The sequence below is a fragment of the Ctenopharyngodon idella genome, chromosome 7 (assembly GCF_019924925.1).
Source record: "Ctenopharyngodon idella isolate HZGC_01 chromosome 7, HZGC01, whole genome shotgun sequence".
Taxonomy (NCBI): domain Eukaryota; kingdom Metazoa; phylum Chordata; class Actinopteri; order Cypriniformes; family Xenocyprididae; genus Ctenopharyngodon; species Ctenopharyngodon idella.
In genome coordinates, this window is record NC_067226.1 from 31608056 (window position 1) to 31627411 (window position 19356).

The window sequence follows — 19356 nt, forward strand, 5'->3', positions numbered from 1 at the left end:
CTACGTTATGGGGACCAAACGTCCCCACAAGGATACCAGTAATTTTTTGTCCCCATGAGAAAAACAGCTTAGAAATAATTTGAAATTATTATTATTATTTTTGAAAATGTAAAAATGTAGAAAGTTCAGGGTTAGTGGATAGAATATACAGTTTGTACAGTATAAAAATCATGGAGCGTCCTCATAATGATAGGAATACCAGTGTGTGTGTTTAAAACATCTATGAAGAAAATTAATGGAGAAAAAACTTATATTGCACATACTATTTAAAAAGGTACAGTGAAATGGAGCACCAATAACAAGGGCCAAGATGTAACAGCACTTCAAAGCATTACAGGACTTCCTGATTCTGTAGGTAGAATGTTGTTAATTCTTCTGTGTCATTAGGGACTCAACAGAGGAAGTAGACAAGACTGCACAAATGGGAGGAAGGGAGGGTGAGGAAGTGATTCATTATTATGAGGTCTGAAAGCAGCTGCAGACTTGTCACCTTCAAGACTCTTAAGACATAAACGAACATTGAACAACAGCTGTCACTAACGTCACTAATGGTGCTGTTAATATATTTAACAAAGTCACAGCAAGGGTTTTTGTTGTTGTGCAATCTGATCTGATCATGAGATGCTCAACACACTGCCTTGTTGCTAGCACACAAAGTCGGCACTAAGCAGAAATTGCAACAACCTTTTCTTAACTGTTGTGAGTGAGATGGCATTTAAATGAAGAAGTGTGGGGTGAGACTTAATTTTGTCCATAGGGATTTGATTGGATGGTAGTGGTTTGCTATTGGTGGATCTCATATGAGTGACAGGTTGCCCCGCCCTCATCATCAGAGAAGAGATGTCGCTGCAAGAGGGAGGGGAGGTTATTTTGATTAAAGATTACAAGGCCACATGAATATGAAAAAACAACAACAACTAATTATGTGCATGGATATTCCATTAAAAAAAATAAAAATAAAAAAATAAAAATTGTTCATTTTGATTTCATGGTGACTTTAAAATGTAAGAGGTCAATATTGCTCTTAAAGGGATAGTGCACCCACAAATGAAAATTCTGTCATTATTTACTCACCCTTAAGTTGTTTCAAACCTGTATGAATTTCCTTCTTCTGCTGAACACAATAGAGGATAATTTAAAGAATATGGGTAACCAAACATTTGATGGACCCCATTGAAGTCAGTGGGGTCCATCAACTGTTTGGTTTCCAACATTCTTCAAAATATCTTCTCTTGTGTTCAGCAGAAGAAAGAAACTCATACAGAAACAACTTGAGGGTGAGTAAATGGTGAAAGAATTTTTTTTATTTTTGGGTGTACTATCCCTTTAAGAAAGACATGTGATTGTTTACAGGCAAATGCAGAATGCAAATGAACTCCATTAACAAACCTGAGTTTATCTTTCTTGCTTGAAAGAGGCATCAGACTCTTGCATTTTAGAGGAAGAGCCCCACAGAGCTTTGTTTACCATCTGAGGGGTATTAAAGGATCTCACCTGTGAGAGTTAGTTTACTATCCTGCCCACATTAATGCTCGCTCTGCAGGGGTGTTTCCTTAAACATGTGAATTACAGCGTGGAATGACCATCAGGCAGCTGTCTCTCATTAGGACACATGCACTATTAAGTTAAAAAACTACTCACACAAATGATGTAAGACTTTTCAAGGCTTTATTCGCTGGAAAAATTACAATTCATAAATATTAATATATTTTTCAACATACAAAAAAATAAATAGCTGTACAAACATATTTACAATAAAAATAAAGTATTTCATTTTCATTATCGTACAAAAATTGCACAAATTAATATTTGCATCCAGATTGTTTTGATCAGATCAGCACTGTCCATGGAAGAAATCGTGTTGCTGGGGAAACCAAAAATCCTGAGCTGGGAATGAAAGGAAATCGCCTTCAACTGGATTCTGAGTCTGGAAAAATAAAATGCAGATCGTTAAGAAAAAGAACAGGAGCATTTTTCAATGTAATTTATTTTTGAAATAAAAAGAATGTTATTATTTTTATTAAAATTAAAATAGGGTCAACTTTAAGTTTTTTTAACCGTAAAAAAAAACAGGATTATTATAGTAAACCAAGCTAAAACAAAAACTAAAATTTTTGTTACTTGAAATAAATGTTAAATAAAAATAAATGTACAAAAACTTGATGTACTAAAATAACTAAATTAAATTAATAAATTAATATAGACAAAAAACTAATAAAAATGACAAAAACACGCAACAAAAATACTAAAACTTTAACAAAAAATAAGATAAAATATATTTAGATTTTTATTCATTTAAACTATTAATAAAAACCATAATAGTATCTCAGCGAAACTAAAATAACATCGTACAATATTGCCTATAAAGTTTAAATTTAATTAAAAAAAAATAGTAGTAGTTTGTACACTGTAAAAAAAAATTGTTGTTTTAACTTAAAAAAAAATAAATAAATTACCTGTTGCCTTAATTTTGAGTTCATTGAAATTAAAATTTTGAGTTAATACAATGAAGGTGATTGGTTTAATCAACAGAAACTCAAAATATTATCTGAACTACATTAATTATCTAAGTTGATTTGACAAAAGAAAAAATGTTGTGATAACAAATCATGAAAATAATTTTTTACAGTGTAGTATATTAAGTAAAATGTCCGTACCTGATAACAGGTCATCGATGGGAACTGCTGAGCTGGAACTGAAGGTGCCGCGCTGAAGCTGTCAAACATGGTTGATGGGGCGATGACCTCGGCCTGATCGCCTCGATTCACCTCGTCTTCACTGAGTTCAAGCTGAGCAGACAGACAGGAGATGTACTGGATAGCGAGCCGTAGCGTCTCAATCTTGGTCAGGGTTTTTCCGACAGGAGCCACAGATGGAGGCAGGTACGTCCTGAGGTGATGAAGAGCTTTGGTCAGATCCCTCATCCTCAGCTTCTCCCGTTCACTTGCGGTTTCACGCTTCACTCCAGGGAATTTTGACCTCGGCCTTCCAGTTCTCTTGGGTGGCTGGACCTTGTTCTTCTCCTGGGTGGTGATGCTGTGGAGTGGGAAAGCCGGCAGTATGTCGTGTCCCGCTCCGCAAGAGTACGCTGGAGGGGAGAAGCCGCAGGAATCTATGGAAGAGGTTGGAGACAGGCTGCTGCCGGCGCTGTAGTAGCCCGCATCTGAGACGCCGTAGCTCGGATCCAGAATGTTCTCGCAGTCAAGAAGGAAAGCGCTGCTGTCTTGGAGCTGAAGAGCAGAGCTGGAGGTATCCATGGCTGTAGAGTTGAGACTGAGGTTGTGGTTGCTGGTGGACCATGTTCCTCCTGTATATATCCTCTGTGAGGTGCGAGTTGGCACCTCTGAGGATTCCAGTCAGTACTTGAGAGGAGAAGTGACACCAAGAGTAGGGGGTCTGTGGGAAACAGCAGCTTCTCCAGCCTCAGATGTGAGGTGTGACGGCCAGAAACAGTTTAAATGATAGATAGATAGATAGATTTCCAATTCATTTCCATTTCATAATGAATAATGAATGTGTAAATAGTAAATACATATACACTACTATTCGAACATCTTTTTTAAAATTAAATAATACTTTTCTTTGCAATGATGCATTAAATTAATCAAAAGTTACAGTCCAGAAATTTGTAATGTTACTTAATTTGCTGTTCTTTCGAACTTTCTTTTCATCAAAGAATCCTGAACATTTTTTTTCATGGTTTTCAAAGAAAATTTGTTTTTTTGTTTTTTGAAAGAAACTAATACTTTTATTCAGCAAGGATATGTTAAACTGATAAAAAGTGATAGTAAAGACTTATATTGTTAGAAAATATTTCTATTTTGAATGAATGCTGTTCTTTTTAACTTTTTATTCATCAGTGAATCCCGAAAAAAAGTATGTTGTTATTATCAATTTTTCCAACATTGATAATAACAGAGTATCAAATCAGCATATTAGAATGATTTCTGAAGGATCATGTGACACTGAAGACTGGAGTAATGATGCTAAAAATTCAGCTTTGATCACAGAATATATATATTAAAACAGAAAACCATTATTTTAAATTGTAATAATATTTCACAATATTACTGATTTTTCTGTAAATGCAGGCTTGATGAGCATAAGAGACTTCTTTCAAAAACATTAAAAATAGTAATAATAACCTATACAGTATATATATATATATATATATATATATATATATAATTTATTGCAGTTTCAAGTACTTTACTATAGTAGAGCAACTACTATACTAATTGAATATTTGTACTTCAAATTCATTTGTCACACTGAAGGATTGTAAGTGAACTGAAAGGAAAAAATTGAAAATATTAAAAATATTGAAAAACATATACGAAATTTAAATATTGAAAATATATATATAAACATGACTGACCAGTCACATCACTTTCCCTTATACACAAACATCTGAACCTACATCTTGATGCCCAGGTTATTTGTTATTAACTAACCAGTACAAAGCCAGAGTCGAATTAAATGCAGAACAGTTCTTTTGTCGCACCTATACAGCATTTCAGAGAAGTTTAGCTTTAGTGCTGCACTCGGTCTGAAGCTGATAATGAAGAACTTCTATCTGTGCTCATGTGTATTTGCCTCATGAACAGTCCAGTGTCCCTGGATTTTTCAAGGTCAGTGCTGATGACATGCTAGCATCTCGGGTTACAAATCCAACTCCTCCACTGACTAACAAACACACAGAGTAGCACACAGTTTATCAGTAAATCTGGCTTCTATCAAAATATGTGTGGAGAGGACCATGAGAACAACTCATGGTCCTCTCACATCACACCCGTTCCTTCAAGTTAACATGATTAACACCACTTTGATTACATTCTTAGCTAGACATGAAATTTTGACCTCAGGGGTCTGAATATGACACCTTCTTAGGGCTCCTGCAGTGATGAAGCAGATGATGGTGGTGGACGAGATCAGTGGCCGCAGTTCCCACAAACAGAAGTGTCGCATTTGACTCCTGCATCAACAGAGACACACATACACATAGTCATAAACACAATTACATGCTTTTTAATGTTATCTGAAAGGTTTCAGCGATGTGCTCAATGAATGTGATCACAATTGATGCATTAGTTTCATTTTAAAGGTCAATTTTAACAAAGAAGATAGTTTCCCAATCATAGGTGTGAAGTCACACCTCGGAAATGTTTACAGGTGTTAGTTCAGAAAGTTCTCATGGATTTTAATGTTTGTACTTTTAGGGGCAGTTTACACTACACTGTTTTTAACTAAAAATGTAAAACTTTTTTTATGCATTTTGTTCGTTCATTTACACAACTTTTGGGTTTCAAAGTGCATCGTCTTCTAAAACGATACCGTCATCGTCTCAGTATAAACTATATAAATGCGAATTTGTGAAAACGGTGACGTCATGCGCATGTGTATTACGTACGGAGCCCCGGACATGACATGCAGGAAAAAAATAGTAGGCTAAATCGTGCGCACGATTTATAAATCGAGGGAACGAGATAGTAAATCGTGCACACGATTTAATATTTTTTCTTGCATGTCATGTGCGGGGCTCCGTAATTACGTGTTCAGTCTATAGGTGCGTAGTGTTTCTTTACAAAGGGACATCAACTACTTTTTAGTTGTTTTTTTGCGCAGATCCGTGTGAACAGGGACCATTTTGTCAACGTTGTCTGTAAGTAAAAAAAAAATGGAAAGGAAAAACTTTTCTGTTTTTAGTACATCATTGTCATGTGAACATACTCTTAAAAAGAAAAAGTTCTATATAGAACCATAAAAGGTTCCGTCAGGAGCTTCATATATAGAACATTTGAGGATTTAGTTTAAATGAATTTAGTTTTAATTCATTTTAATTAAAAAAAAAACAAAACAAAAAAACCTTTACCTAAATCTATTTAAAATACATTTATTTCATACTAAGTATAAGGGTCATTGACGAATAAGGTTTTTAAAGGTGTAAAAAAAACATAATGGAGATAAAATTAATTATGAAGTTTTAAGTGTTAACAATGAGATTATGTGGTTTTTATAATCAATTAACACTGCTTTTGTCATTTTTTGCAAGATGGACAAAATTTGTCACCAAAAAAGTCATTCAGTTTAACCAAAATTTCGGTTTTACCGAATGACACTTTTGGTTACACCGAATGACAATATTTTCAAACAATGCTAACAGGCTAATATCTAGCTAGCTAACAAAAGGACAATCAAAAATTTTATATTTAGTACAAGTTTTTAAAATATTACAACATTTTCCATGTTTTACAACGGTTGTACCGAATGACCTGATGCGTATGAGCAAGTGAAAACATGAACTTTTCAGATAGTTAGGAGAGAGTTAGTTACTTTGCTTCACGACCATGTGGTCCTTTGCAGGTGTCTGAATGATGTCACATCCTGTCACATGATACTGAACGCATGACTTGATCCAAAATGGTCCCTTTATATTGGTTACTCCGAATGACATCAATGAAATTCATTTTTCAGGACATTCTTTCTCATAACAAAGCAACGGCTTCTACACATAATTTTAATACCATTTTGCACTATGTTGATATATAATGTTATAAAATCATGCCAGAATAAAAAATATATACATTTATTACATTTTAAGATATTTTAATCACAAATGAAATGGCTGTATTGGCCTTTGGACGGTTAAACCGAATGACCTTTTGACACTTCAAAATCTTTAAAATACCTTTATATGTAGAAAAATATAATTAAAACCTTTTGGATTCAATCAAAGAGATCTAGTTGTACTACCTTACATACTTCGGATGTCATATCATTGTTTTTTGTATTATTATTAAGGCCTTTGGACAAAAAAAAAAAAGACCCGTCACATCATTGACCCATACTCAAAGACTATGGTTTACTTCAAATCCATTAACATATTAATTGACATATCACATATCAGACTATAATTAAACTTTATTTGGCGTATTTCTTTATTGCACAATGCACTTTTTTTAATATTATGCCTAAAGAGGGTTTTAATATCACTATTAATTAGGACTGTATGATCATTGTATAATATCAGTCTTTAAATGCAAGATATTTAAAGTGTACCTAAAGTATACTTGCAATAGTTCCACTTTAGCACAATCAAATATACTTAAGTATATGTTTAGTTGGACCTTAGCACTACTTCCGCACAATTAAAGTGCATTAAGTACAAAATTAGTTGTTCCAATTTAGCAGACTTTAAGTATACCAGATTAGTATACCAAAAGTACAATTGCAGGGTATTTTTATTTTTCACATAAATATGTAAATGTATTTGTAGTATACTTAGCACAAAATAAATGTGTTTCAAATACATTTTCACTAGGGAGTTCATAAACACAATAGAAAACTTTAAATAACCCATTAAACAAAATTATTATGCAATCATTTAACACATTTCTTCTTATATTAAACCTTTTTGGCATAAAGCGTTCTTTAAAATTGAGTTATTGAAACATAATAAATGTGATAAACCTGACTAACCTACCTGAATGAGCCGGTGTCACATCCAACCTAGTTTGAGGGATTTCCTCTAACTTTGTTTAACACCCATGTGATTATGAGCCGATTAACACGTGATTGTTACACATTCACACATTTTAATTGTGTATTTGCCTTCCAAGATGAAAGAGCTGAATGTGTGTATTTGACATTGGGATTTGCACATCAAATATCCCTTATTAGCTGCCAAAATAAACTTTGTTGGCTAATTCCACAGCATACTGTAATTCACACGCAACTGTTCTATGCATTTAAAACGCAGCTCACTTACATTAGGTAATGTGAGGGGGGTCTCGAATGCTAGATTTGTGGCTAGACTTAGTGGTGTGAACGGGCTTTTCACACGTAGTTGAACTTCATTAGCAACAATAAGCTTTACTTGTCACCATCTAAATACACATCACATCTGAAGGAACATGCCTGGTGCTTAGATGGAATATATACAACACACAAAATAACTAACATTTGTGATCATCAGAAGTCAAAGTAATTTCCTTCCTGGTTATTTAGTCAAATCGTCCAGGATATGTCACATTTGCTTTCTTATTATGATGCAGCTCTGTGCTAGATTCAACAGATGTAGTTACATTGAATACAATTACAAGATTCAATGAAACAGAACGTAAAACATTGTAAACAGGTAAACAGATGTGAAAATGTCTAATGAGGGTGAAATATTGTCCAAAAAGTGGTAAAATCTTAGTTAAAAAACAAACAAACAAACAAACAAATCTTGTTTCCCTTGATTTTGCCCAAATATTTTAGTTTTACTCTCAACTCGTATTGTTTTCTGAGGGAGCCTGAACTATTTTGTGGAACGTATTAGTGCTTAGAATAAACTACTATGTCCAGAAACCTCGATATTGCCATGATATACCCTACTATACGCTAAGGTTTGGGGTTGGTACAATTTTTTAATGCTTCTAAAATACATTTATTTACAATAATAATAATAAAACCGTCACTTTCAATCATTTTAATGGTAAATAAAAGTATTATTTTTTTATTTTTAAAGAAATCTGACAGCAGTATATGTCCAAAAAGCATGGTATTCCCATAGTAATGGTATGGTAAAAATAACCATAGTCTTACAACAAAATGGCTGTTACTGGATTATTTATTGTTGCACTGCATCTATCTCTACTGTCACCTTCCTCTGTACTACATACAATTATATAAACTCTATCCACCTTATTTTTCAACGCAGAAGTAAGGCTTTCTGTGAATGTACGAGACTTCCGATTATATAGGGAAATAATGAGAAGAACATCAAAGTGCAGTAAACTGTAAAACGGTTTGCGCTACAAACCAGCGTGTTTATGATTAAGACCAGTGTCGTAGTCGAGACCAGCTCATTCGAGTCTGAGTCGAGACCGAGACCAGAGAGGGTCGAGTCTGAGACCAGAGAGGTTGGAGTCCAAGACAAGTTCAAGTTCACATAAGGTTGGGTCTGAGACAAGAACTAAAAAAATCTTCAAGAATATGTAAATGTTTGGTGGAAACAATAAAATTGGCACCATACTCATCAAATATACCATGGCATGTAAACTGTATTTTATTTACTTAGAGTGATATTGGTTTAAAAAAATATTATCAGTTAAGGGTAAAAAGGTCACATAGTAGGTGGTGTAAAGGTAATTTGTTAGAAAAGATTTCTATTTTGAATAAATGCTGTGATTTGTAACATTTTTAAATCAAAGAATCCTGAAAAAAAGATCATGTCCAAAATGCATAGTAATGGTATGGTAAAAATAACCATAGTCTTACAACAAAATGGCTGTTACTGGATATTAAGCTTTAAAAATTATTTATTGTTGCACTGCATCTATCTCTACTATCACCTTCCTCTGTACTACATACAATTATATAAAGTCTATCCACCTTATTTTTCAACGCGGAAGTAAGGTTTTCTGTGAATGTACGAGACTTCCGATTTATTAGCCGCTATAGGGAAAAAAAGAGGAGTATATCAAAGTGCAGTAAACTGTAAAACGGTTTACCCTACAAACCAGCGTGTTTATGATTAAGACAATACATTAAAACATTATGGTAAAAAAAAAAAAAAGCTACCAGTTTACAATATCAAGCAGCATAGCGAGCTGTTTTGTACAGCTAAAAATAACCGGAAGCGAATGACTCCGGAAGCCAGACACATAAAATTTACAAATGGCCGCGCCCGCTCTTACCTGAAAAATAAGGCTGTATCGAGTTTAGTTACCCTTTTGCTACATCTACTTCAGTGGTTCCGACTCATTACTGTTGTTTTATTACGGACTGATGATTTTTTATATATATACAAGGATTTCACATCTATGAATAATTCATATATACTCACATTATACTGCCGATGGTCTGTAGGCTACTTCCAAGTCTGACTCCAGCGAACACTATGACAATTAAACACTGACTTAAACTTTTTCTTGTCTTTCATATGTTTTTAAAACAAATAAAGTGACAAAAATATTATCCAAACCTTTTAATAAATCTATAGTCTTGAGTTCATTAGGCTACATCTTTTGAACTTTCTATTCATCAAAGAATCACAGGAATACCCTTGTTTTACAATTAGCCTACGTTTTTTGAGTTAACAGACCAAATCACATTAATGTTAAAGACAAACTTAACTCGAGTATGAACACGGTCAGTCATCAATCTACAAGTTATAACTATATTTACGTGTGAAACAACGCGGATGAAAATGTTTTCTTTTTATTTTTGAGTACTTGGATTTAAGTCGGCTACTGCTAAGATGTTCTTTTACACATGCAGACGTTACTGACATCTGGTGGAAATTTTTTGGATTAACTCAAATTAATCCTAAATCTGGAGGTAACTGAGGAGCATTTTGGGACATGTAGTTTTTCAGGCACGTTAGACATTTTCATGTTATACTGGTGTGTATTTGTTTGCTGTATACCAAATATGTGGTAGAAATACTATTTGTGTCATATTATAAATGACTGCATCTGATTGGCTTCTATACACATATAGGTAATTGACCACAATATAATGTAGATTTTGAGGTCATGATAAAGCTGATATTTCAGTATACAGCCATGGCCAAAACTCTTGGCAATGACAAAAATTGTGTGTTTCACAAAGTTGGCAGCTTTAGTAGATTATTGTTTCACATAGTCTGTTATAATAGCTGGAAAACAAATAAGCATTTCATAAGTTTGAAAGAATTTTATTGGCAAAAACATTTAATATATGCAGAGAGTGAATATTTACAGTGTTCTGCTTCTTCATAACCTCTGCAGTTCACTGTGGCATGCTGGATATCAGCTTCTGTGCCACATCCTGACTGATGGCGATCCATTCTTGCCTTATTAGTTCTCAGAGTTGATCACAATTTGTAGGCTTCTGCTTGTCCACTTGCCTTTTTGGGACTGACCACAGGTTCTCTCTGGGATTGGAGTTGCCTGGCCTTGGATCCAAATTTTTCTCTGAGCCTCTTCGTTATCACTCTTGCCTTGTGACATGGTGCTCCATCATGCTGGAAAATGCACAGATCTTCATCAAATTGGAGGAAAAGCAACCCCACACATGGACGATCTCAGGATGCTTCACTGTTGGCACGACACAAGACTCAAAGTGCTCACCTTTTCTTCTCCAGACAATCGATTTTCATGTCCCAAACAGTAAGTGGGCTTCATCAGAGAAAATAACTTTGCACCAGTCCTCTGGTGTCCAATCCCTGTACTTCCTGCATAATTTCAGTCTGTCCTTGATGTTTTTCTGACACAATTAGTAGCCGATTCCTCAGGAGGAGACGTCCTGGCTCTTACTGGACACTCTGCGATGTCCTGAAGCCTTCTTCACTGAAGCTGAACCTCTGTTCTTGAAGTTCTTGATGATCCAGAAAATGGTTCTTTCAAGTGCGATATTCTTTTCAGCAATTTCTTGCATGTCAGGCCATTTTGATGCAAAGCGATGATGCCTGCATGTCTTTCTTTGTAGGCAACGATTGTTAACACAAGAACACAATGACTGGAAGCACTTCTTCCCTCCTTTATATCAGTTTGCTCTTATAATCCAATCTGTATGATTTCCCCTGATTAGTACTCGTTCACACTTTTTTTCCATGATGATATGATTAGTGAAATGATGTTAACTGATTATTTTGTGCAAGATCAAATAAAATAAAATAAATAATTTTTTTTGTGATAAAATTCTTTTTGCAGTTATTTAAAATGCATCTGATCACTCTGCCCAATAATCTAGAAACAATGTGAATCAACACCACAACAAATGAAGCAGCAAACTTTTCAGAATACAAAATTAATGTCACAGCCAAAACTTTTGGCCATGACTGTATATTTCAGTATACTGTCATCACTGTCAGTGAATGTTGTCAGATTTCCAATAGAGGGCGCTAACTTTAATAATGTTTTATTCAGACTCCCATGCCAAGTCTGCCTTGCTGTGAGAATTCAGAACAGACCGGAAAACAAATAAATTTTATTTATAAAATCCCATTGTAATTTCTCTTATATATATATACACATATATATATATATACATATATATATATATATATATATATATATATATATTGCAATGGGATTTGCAGTTATTATATATATATATATATATATATATATATATATATATATATATATATATATATATATATACACATACAGCCAAACCAAAATTTATTCAGACATCTTGAACATTTCATTCATTAATACAGTTTATTCACTATAGTTTAAAAAAATGGTAATAAAATATGACAAGATCTCAGAATTAAACTGTGTCAGAAAAAATTAATCTTAATTATGTCAGATAACACTTAAGCAAAACATGGTCAGGTCAAAGTGTCTGAATAATTTTTGGTTCCAAATTTTTATCAGTTTTACTGGTAGTCCACTGTATGTATATAATAGTCACAGTTTATTTCGCTATCCTCACTTACATAATAGAACTATACACTTTTGATGCTGTTCACTTTATTTAAACAATTTATTTTGATTCAACACCATCAGGTTTCTGGTTTAAATGTGATTGATTCATGTTAAATTGACTTGAAACGATTACTCTTTGACTTAACTTGATGTTTTCATTTTGAAATAACATGTTTCAATCAAGTAACCCAACCAGGAGTTAATCAAACAGGACTTTTACTTCCCATCATGCTTTGCAAAGGGGCTGAACAGAGAGAGTAAATGTTGAAATAAAGTTATTTTGAGCATTTTTTTAGCAAGATGAGAAAATGGAGTGTCTTTTTAATGATTACTGTTCTATTATGTTGGTATTTAAAAGTTTCTGTTATGTTAATGGTTTTGGGGTTAAAATAAAGTGATCACTATGGTAGTGCTCTGGGTAGTGCTTCCCAAAAGCATCGCAAGCCTAAGTTGATCCTAGCTGTATTGGTGGCAATGGTTCAACTTAGGCTTATGATGCTTTTGGGAAACGCAGCCCTGGAAGAAGCCAGTATCACTTTTAGACTGCCAACACAGAACATCACATCATGAATTTTATGTAAATCACAGGCAAGCATTAATTGTAGGATTATTTGCATAAATCAATTTAAATTCAAATCTAATTGAAACAACAAGATAGATATTCATTAAACTACCAAAACCATACATAAACAAGACATTAACTAGTTGATGTAACAAGGCAGAATTTTGTTGAATTAAAGTGCATTACCACAATAACACAATACAAGTATTTTGACTCAACTAGTTGCAAAGAAGTTACATTGACATATTAAAATCATGTTTAAACTACAAATGTATATTGTGTTCATATAAAATATTCAAAGTATTCCAAGTTTACTTGATTTGATTAGATGCATAATGGATACGATTAAATCATGTTCATTCAACAATTTATTTTTTTGAGTGTAGTGTCCTGCACCCACTAGTAAAAATAAATCAAAAATGTCTGAATAATTTTTGCTTTGACTGTATATATACAGACACTCTCAAAAAAGTCTTTTTCAAGATTTGCGCATTTCAATTAGTAAAATTCCATCAAATTTAACTGAATAATCCTTATGTAAAAATATGTAAGGATTATTCAGTTATTCAATTAAAATATGTAAGGATTATTCAATTCAATTTGATGGAATTTTACTATTAATTGAAATGCGTAAATCTTGAAAAAGGCTTAAAAACTTTAATAATTTTATATATAAACACACACATACATTTTTCATGAACATAATAATAATTCATAAAATTGTAATCAACACGTCTGAAACACCAGTAAATATCAAAAAAGAACCAGAAAAAAAGCTATTTTCAATAATGCAGGTTTTATTATAAATACATATCAAATATAGTTTTGTATTTACAGAAGACAGACATGGATAAGACACATAACTTAAAATATAAGAATATCAGGAGTAACGTTGGTTCACATTTATTGCTTTCACAAAATAGGATGCCAAACATCCACATCGATGTACTGTACACAAAACAGTATAGCTTTAGATGTGATGAAGAAGTTTCTGCTGTCAGCTCCAGTAAGCTTGAGGAACAAGATGATAGCCAAAGTTTCTTCCATAAACCTGAAACAGAGGATAGAGAATTGGTTAGAGCATCTAAAAAGTGCTTGCTTGATTTGTTCATTTAAAGTGGTTAGTTTTGTGTCATGATGAAACTATTAAAAGTTGAAGAAGAAAATGCCTTGCAGTCAACGATTGCTCAAACAGAAATCATAAAGATATTAATGTTTTAAGCTTATCTGAATTCCAGTATTATATATCTAGAAATAATCTTTTAAAATGTATTTGTTAAATATTTAGCATGTAGGTAAGTAAAATAAAGAAATTAAGCAACTAAATAAACTATTTTTTTGACACACTCAAAGGCTATTTAATTGCACCGTAAATAACCTAAAAGGTGATTTAAAAAGTGGAAATAATGATCAGTTACATAAAAACTGCAATTATACGAGGTATCTTGCGACACCTAGGCGGTCCATGGCGGTACTGCAAGGAGTCCACCAATCATTATTTTGATTTCAAACTGATTAATTAAACTTAAACTAAACTTGAACTAGTTAAAGCTAAAGTTCAACTAAATATTTTGTTGACCCTCCCGATATATATATATATATGTGTGTGTGTGTGTGTTTAAAAATATAAGTATTATTTACATACCTGGTATGTCTGTGTTTGAGCACACTGTTGTGACTGGAAGAAGTCTATATTTGCAGAGATGTTTTGCTCTGTTGAATGTTGCTGTGGATAACCGCTATACTGATCCACACACTGACTAGAGTTGCCCTCATACTGTCCATCACAGTGACCGTAACACCGTCCCCGTCCGACACAATTTCCAGCCATAGAGCTGCACTGAAAATAGCCAACGATCTCTGGAGAATATGAGCCGCCGCTGGAGTTCATGTGCTTCCTGTGGGTCAGTTCTTCCTCACTCAGACCCAGCTGAGCTGACAGAAACGAGATGTAGCGTATGGTGAGCCGTAGCGTCTCAATCTTGGTCAGGGTTTGTCCGACGGGAGCTACGGACGGAGGCAGGTACGTCCTGAGATGGTGGAGAGCTTTGGTCAGATCCCTCATCCTCAGCTTCTCCTTCTCACTGGCATTCTGCCGTTGCTCGCTTGGGTTCTTCAGCCTCAACCTGCGTTTTCTCTTGACGACACCTGTAGATTTGACTGATTTGGAGCACGCAGGCTGCGCCCGGTGGGACGGGGAGAAGCCCTGGTCCGGCGAGACGGTGTCCGGAGAGGAAACGCTGCAGAACTCTGACTCAGAGCTCGAATAGATCCACTGGTTCTGCTGGCTGTGGCTTGAGCTTTCCATAGTGTGACTCTGAAGGCTGGACTGAGGGCTGGAGGTTTATATGTTGGACTCAGAGGTGCGAGGTGACACCTCTGCAGGCTTACGCTAGCCATCGCTGTCTCTCAGACCCCAGGACTCGGCCTGGATCTGTCTGGGAAAGGCTCGGAGAGGCCACAGGAGCAGAGGTGTGAATTTTGACTCCTCTTCAAAACAACAAACCAGAGCAGCTATTCTTCCAGGGAACTGATCTTGTACAACTGACCAAACAATGTATGGCTTCTGTTTAATCTGTTTTCATGCATCTATGAAATTCACTAGCTCTGATAAATCACAAAAAAAGGGGTGAAAAAGTACTAAATTCTGTATGTGTAAAAAACCCTACCGGGCATAAATGAAAAAATAAAGCAATCACACTCAATAAACGTCTAACTTTATGGTCAGTATTTTTAATACTTTTATTCATCAAGCATTAAATTAATCATAAGTTGTAAAGACATTTAGAAAGTTTCAAATAAAAGTTGTTCTTTTAAACTTTCTATTCATCAACAAATCCTGAAAAAAGTATCACTATTTCCACAAAAATATGAAGCAGCACAACTGTTTTCAACAATAATAATAATCATAAATGTTTCTTGAGCAGCAAATCATCAATGATTTCTAAAGGATCATGTGACACTGAAGACTGGAGTAATGATGCTGAAAATTCAGCTTTGATCACAGGAATAAATAACAGTTTACAATATATTCAAACAATTTATTTTAAATTGCAATAATATCTCACAATATTCTTTTTACTGTATTTTTGATCAATAAATTCAGCCTTGGCGAACAGCAGAGACGTTTTTCAAAAACATTAAAAAAATCTTCCCAACCCCAAACTATGTTATTTTTATATGTTTAGTTTTAGGTTTAGCTAGAAAAGTATAAAACACTCGAGTTTAGTCATTTGATAAATTCGTCTAAAGCAGCCTATTATATATTATATTTAAGAGACAGTCCCAATAATTCAAAACTGCTGCTGATTGTCTGTATGGGGTTGTATTTCAAAGAGCTAAGCAGAGTAACTGGCCTTAATGATGTTTAATGATGCTTAATAAACTCCATTAGCAGGTTGCACTTGAGGTGTGACATTCACACAAACTGGCGAGCAGGTTTGCAGTTTAGTGGTCGAGATGGTCATTCGCTCAGTGAAGTGGGTCTCATACAGAGATTCAAAGTGATAATGAGTTCATTATTTAAAGAAAAATTGTATGAATGAAGCAGTGGCCTATAACCTATTTATATATATATATTTTAATTTATTTAATTTTAATAAATTAATTTTATAAAATAAAATTTAAATTAAATTAATGTTAAAATATATTAATTTATAATATAAAGACTGCCAAGTAAGATGTAAGATTTTTACAGTTTTTGTCTCTTATGCTCACCACCAAGGCTGCATATATTTTAATAAAATACAGTAAAAACAGTAATATTATTACATTTTACAACTGTTTTGGTCCTTCAGAATTAGTATGCTGAATTAGTATGAATTAATATGCTGATTTAGTGCTCAAAAAACAGTTCTTATCTTAATATTTTGTGGAAACATCATACATTTTTTAGGTTTCTTAGATGAACAAAGTTCAAAAGAACAGTATTTATTGTACACAAAAATCGTTTGTAGCATTATAAATGTCTTTATTGTCACCTTTGGTCGATTTAATGTATCACAGCTGAATAAAAGTACTAATTTCTTTAATAAATAAATGATACGTATCATACACGACGTCTAGTAAATGTGAATTGTGGCGTGTGCTTGTTAGCCTGTGGTTGCTAGTGTGTTCTGAGGTAAATGCTGTGTTTACTTATTGTTCACACTGGATTTTGATTCCGGAAAAATGTATATGAAACTAGTGGAGAGCCATGGCTAGGGGAAAGAGGCCAATTTTGCAAATGGTGCTGGAGGTAAGTAGTTTTAAGTTTTAGCGCCATATCACATTGATCAGTACGCCATTTCTTGTTGCATTTTGGCTAGTCAGTAGACATACAGTAGGTCGTAGCAGCAACACAATGTGAGATGATCATGCTAAATTTCTGACACAAAATGGCCGTCTTTGAACCTCTCTCACTGCACGATGCAGGACCACCATTTAGGATCCATGACCACACACAGAAATCGCCACGATTGGTCATCTTTTGTCTGGGACAGCCCAAAATTGTACAATGTGTAGAGGGCATAAGTGGTCGCACGAAGCAGGGGGGAAAAAAAGTGTGCAGCCATCTTTAGAATTTTGTCTTTGAATTTCAATTTTTGAAGTAGCTCTGCTCTGTATATTTCTATGGCATGTGGAAGCATAATTAGCTGGTGAAGTGGATTTACTTAATTTAGAGCTAACTAAAGTTATAATGATCATTGTTATGTTTGAAGCGGATGTCATAACAAATATAAGTTGACTGGAAGATTTTAAAATGAGCTGTTCATTCGTAAATCCGTAAGATCTTCCCTTCATTCTGTGAAAAATACATCCCGGAAGACAGAACACAACGAGCGCAGCGCTAAAAAGGGGCGGGGCTACAGAAGATCTATAACAGACAGAAAATAAATAAATAAAATAAAAATAATAATAATAATCTCAATAAAAAATAACAAAAGACTATGATGAACGATAAACTAGCGGTGGGTAGGCTATAAACCTATTTTGTGTTTGCAAACAGCAATGACGGTTTTTTTGTGGGCGGAGCCTAAGCCATGAGAGTATAAAAGAATAAAAAAAAAAGTTAATTTCGAGTTTGTATCTCACAATTCTTAGAAGGAAAAGCAGAATTTTGAGATATACTCGTTTTTCTGTCTTTTTTTCCCTCAGAATTGCGAGTTTATATCCCACAATTCTGACTTTCCCCCCTCAGAATTGTGATATAAACTCGCAATTGCGAGTTATAAAAGTCCGAACTGGGAAATATAAACACGCAATTCCAAGAAAAAAAGTAAGAATTGTGAAATAATAATGTTATAGACTATGTTTAAACGTTATCTATGTGAAATGTTATAGGTTTAAATATTATTTCATGCTGTAACTGCTATGTATGTGTGTCCCCTATGAACTACATATGTGAATATTATGTAGACTTACTGTTTACATCAAATTCATGCTTTAATAGTAGACTAATCATTGCAGGTTTCATCAGTCCAGTCTGTGACTTGCAACATAAACGTCTTCATGGTAACGTGGTATATTCTATAAAAATAAAGACTATATTTTTTTGCATTCCTATTCTGACATCCAGTGGCACAACAAAACATTTTTGTCTTATTCTGTGGATTTTGCCCATTTTCCTCCACTTGTTACCACTGTTTTTCTGCCACCACTATGTGACGTAACTGTGACGTCTGCTCCAAATTGGACTATCCTGGATGTGTGTACGAATAAAATCACACGGGAAAACTAAAGCAGTTCCACCAAACAGCTTATCCATATCTAATACCCGTAATAACGGAATTTCCAAAGATGTTATCATGTGAACTGCCCTGTGGTTTTTAAATGATATACAAATTAACATTTGTTTCACGATAGTTTTATTGTTTGTCCTCACAGTTATAATGTAACCAGGTACCATTTTCAGGATCCATTTCCTGAGAACTGATTCTCTGATGACCTCTGTAACCAGTGCTGTGACCTCCAGGCCACCCTGACCCTCTCTCTGTCTTTCTGTAGTGTGAGAGTGAATGAGAAGCGTGCGAGATTTGGCACCTCCTTACTGCAGAAGAATGAGTGAAGCTGGCACCTGTGTGTGTCTTTCCAATTTCTGCAAACCAAACTCCCACAGAAACTCAACTAAAATATCTGTTGCTTGTGCTTTTTTTTGCAGGGGCAGCATATATGATAATGCATTTGAACATTTAGCAATTTGCATGATTTTTACTGTGCCCTGGCAAGATGTAGCACAGTGAGGCCTTTCACACCCTTGGTATGAAATGTGACAAGCAACTTAATCACAGGGTAAATATAAAGCAAGAAACACATGATGCATGAATAAAACTGCCATTGCACAAGAAAATTCCCTGTATTACATCATTGAAAATAATGCTGATGATGGTTGCCTAGATGATTAAATAGAGA

The 19356-nt window shown here is 34.3% G+C and overlaps 2 protein-coding genes across 2 annotated transcripts; both read right to left on the minus strand.

Annotated features, from left to right (window-relative positions):
* Window positions 1–1648: 1648 nt before the first annotated feature.
* mespaa (mesoderm posterior aa) lies at window positions 1649–10247 on the minus strand. Its single transcript, XM_051900044.1, has 3 exons — window positions 9833–10247; window positions 2658–4975; window positions 1649–1927 (listed from the first exon to the last, which is right to left on the minus strand). Exons 2-3 carry the CDS (start codon window positions 3255–3257, stop codon window positions 1835–1837), a joined length of 693 nt encoding a protein of 230 aa, XP_051756004.1. The 5' UTR covers window positions 3258–4975; window positions 9833–10247; the 3' UTR covers window positions 1649–1834.
* Window positions 10248–13963: 3716 nt separating this feature from the next.
* Window positions 13964–15414, minus strand: mespba (mesoderm posterior ba). The gene is made up of 2 exons (XM_051899520.1): window positions 14612–15414; window positions 13964–14017 (listed from the first exon to the last, which is right to left on the minus strand). Exons 1-2 carry the CDS (start codon window positions 15272–15274, stop codon window positions 13964–13966), a joined length of 717 nt encoding a protein of 238 aa, XP_051755480.1. The 5' UTR covers window positions 15275–15414.
* Window positions 15415–19356: the final 3942 nt, after the last annotated feature.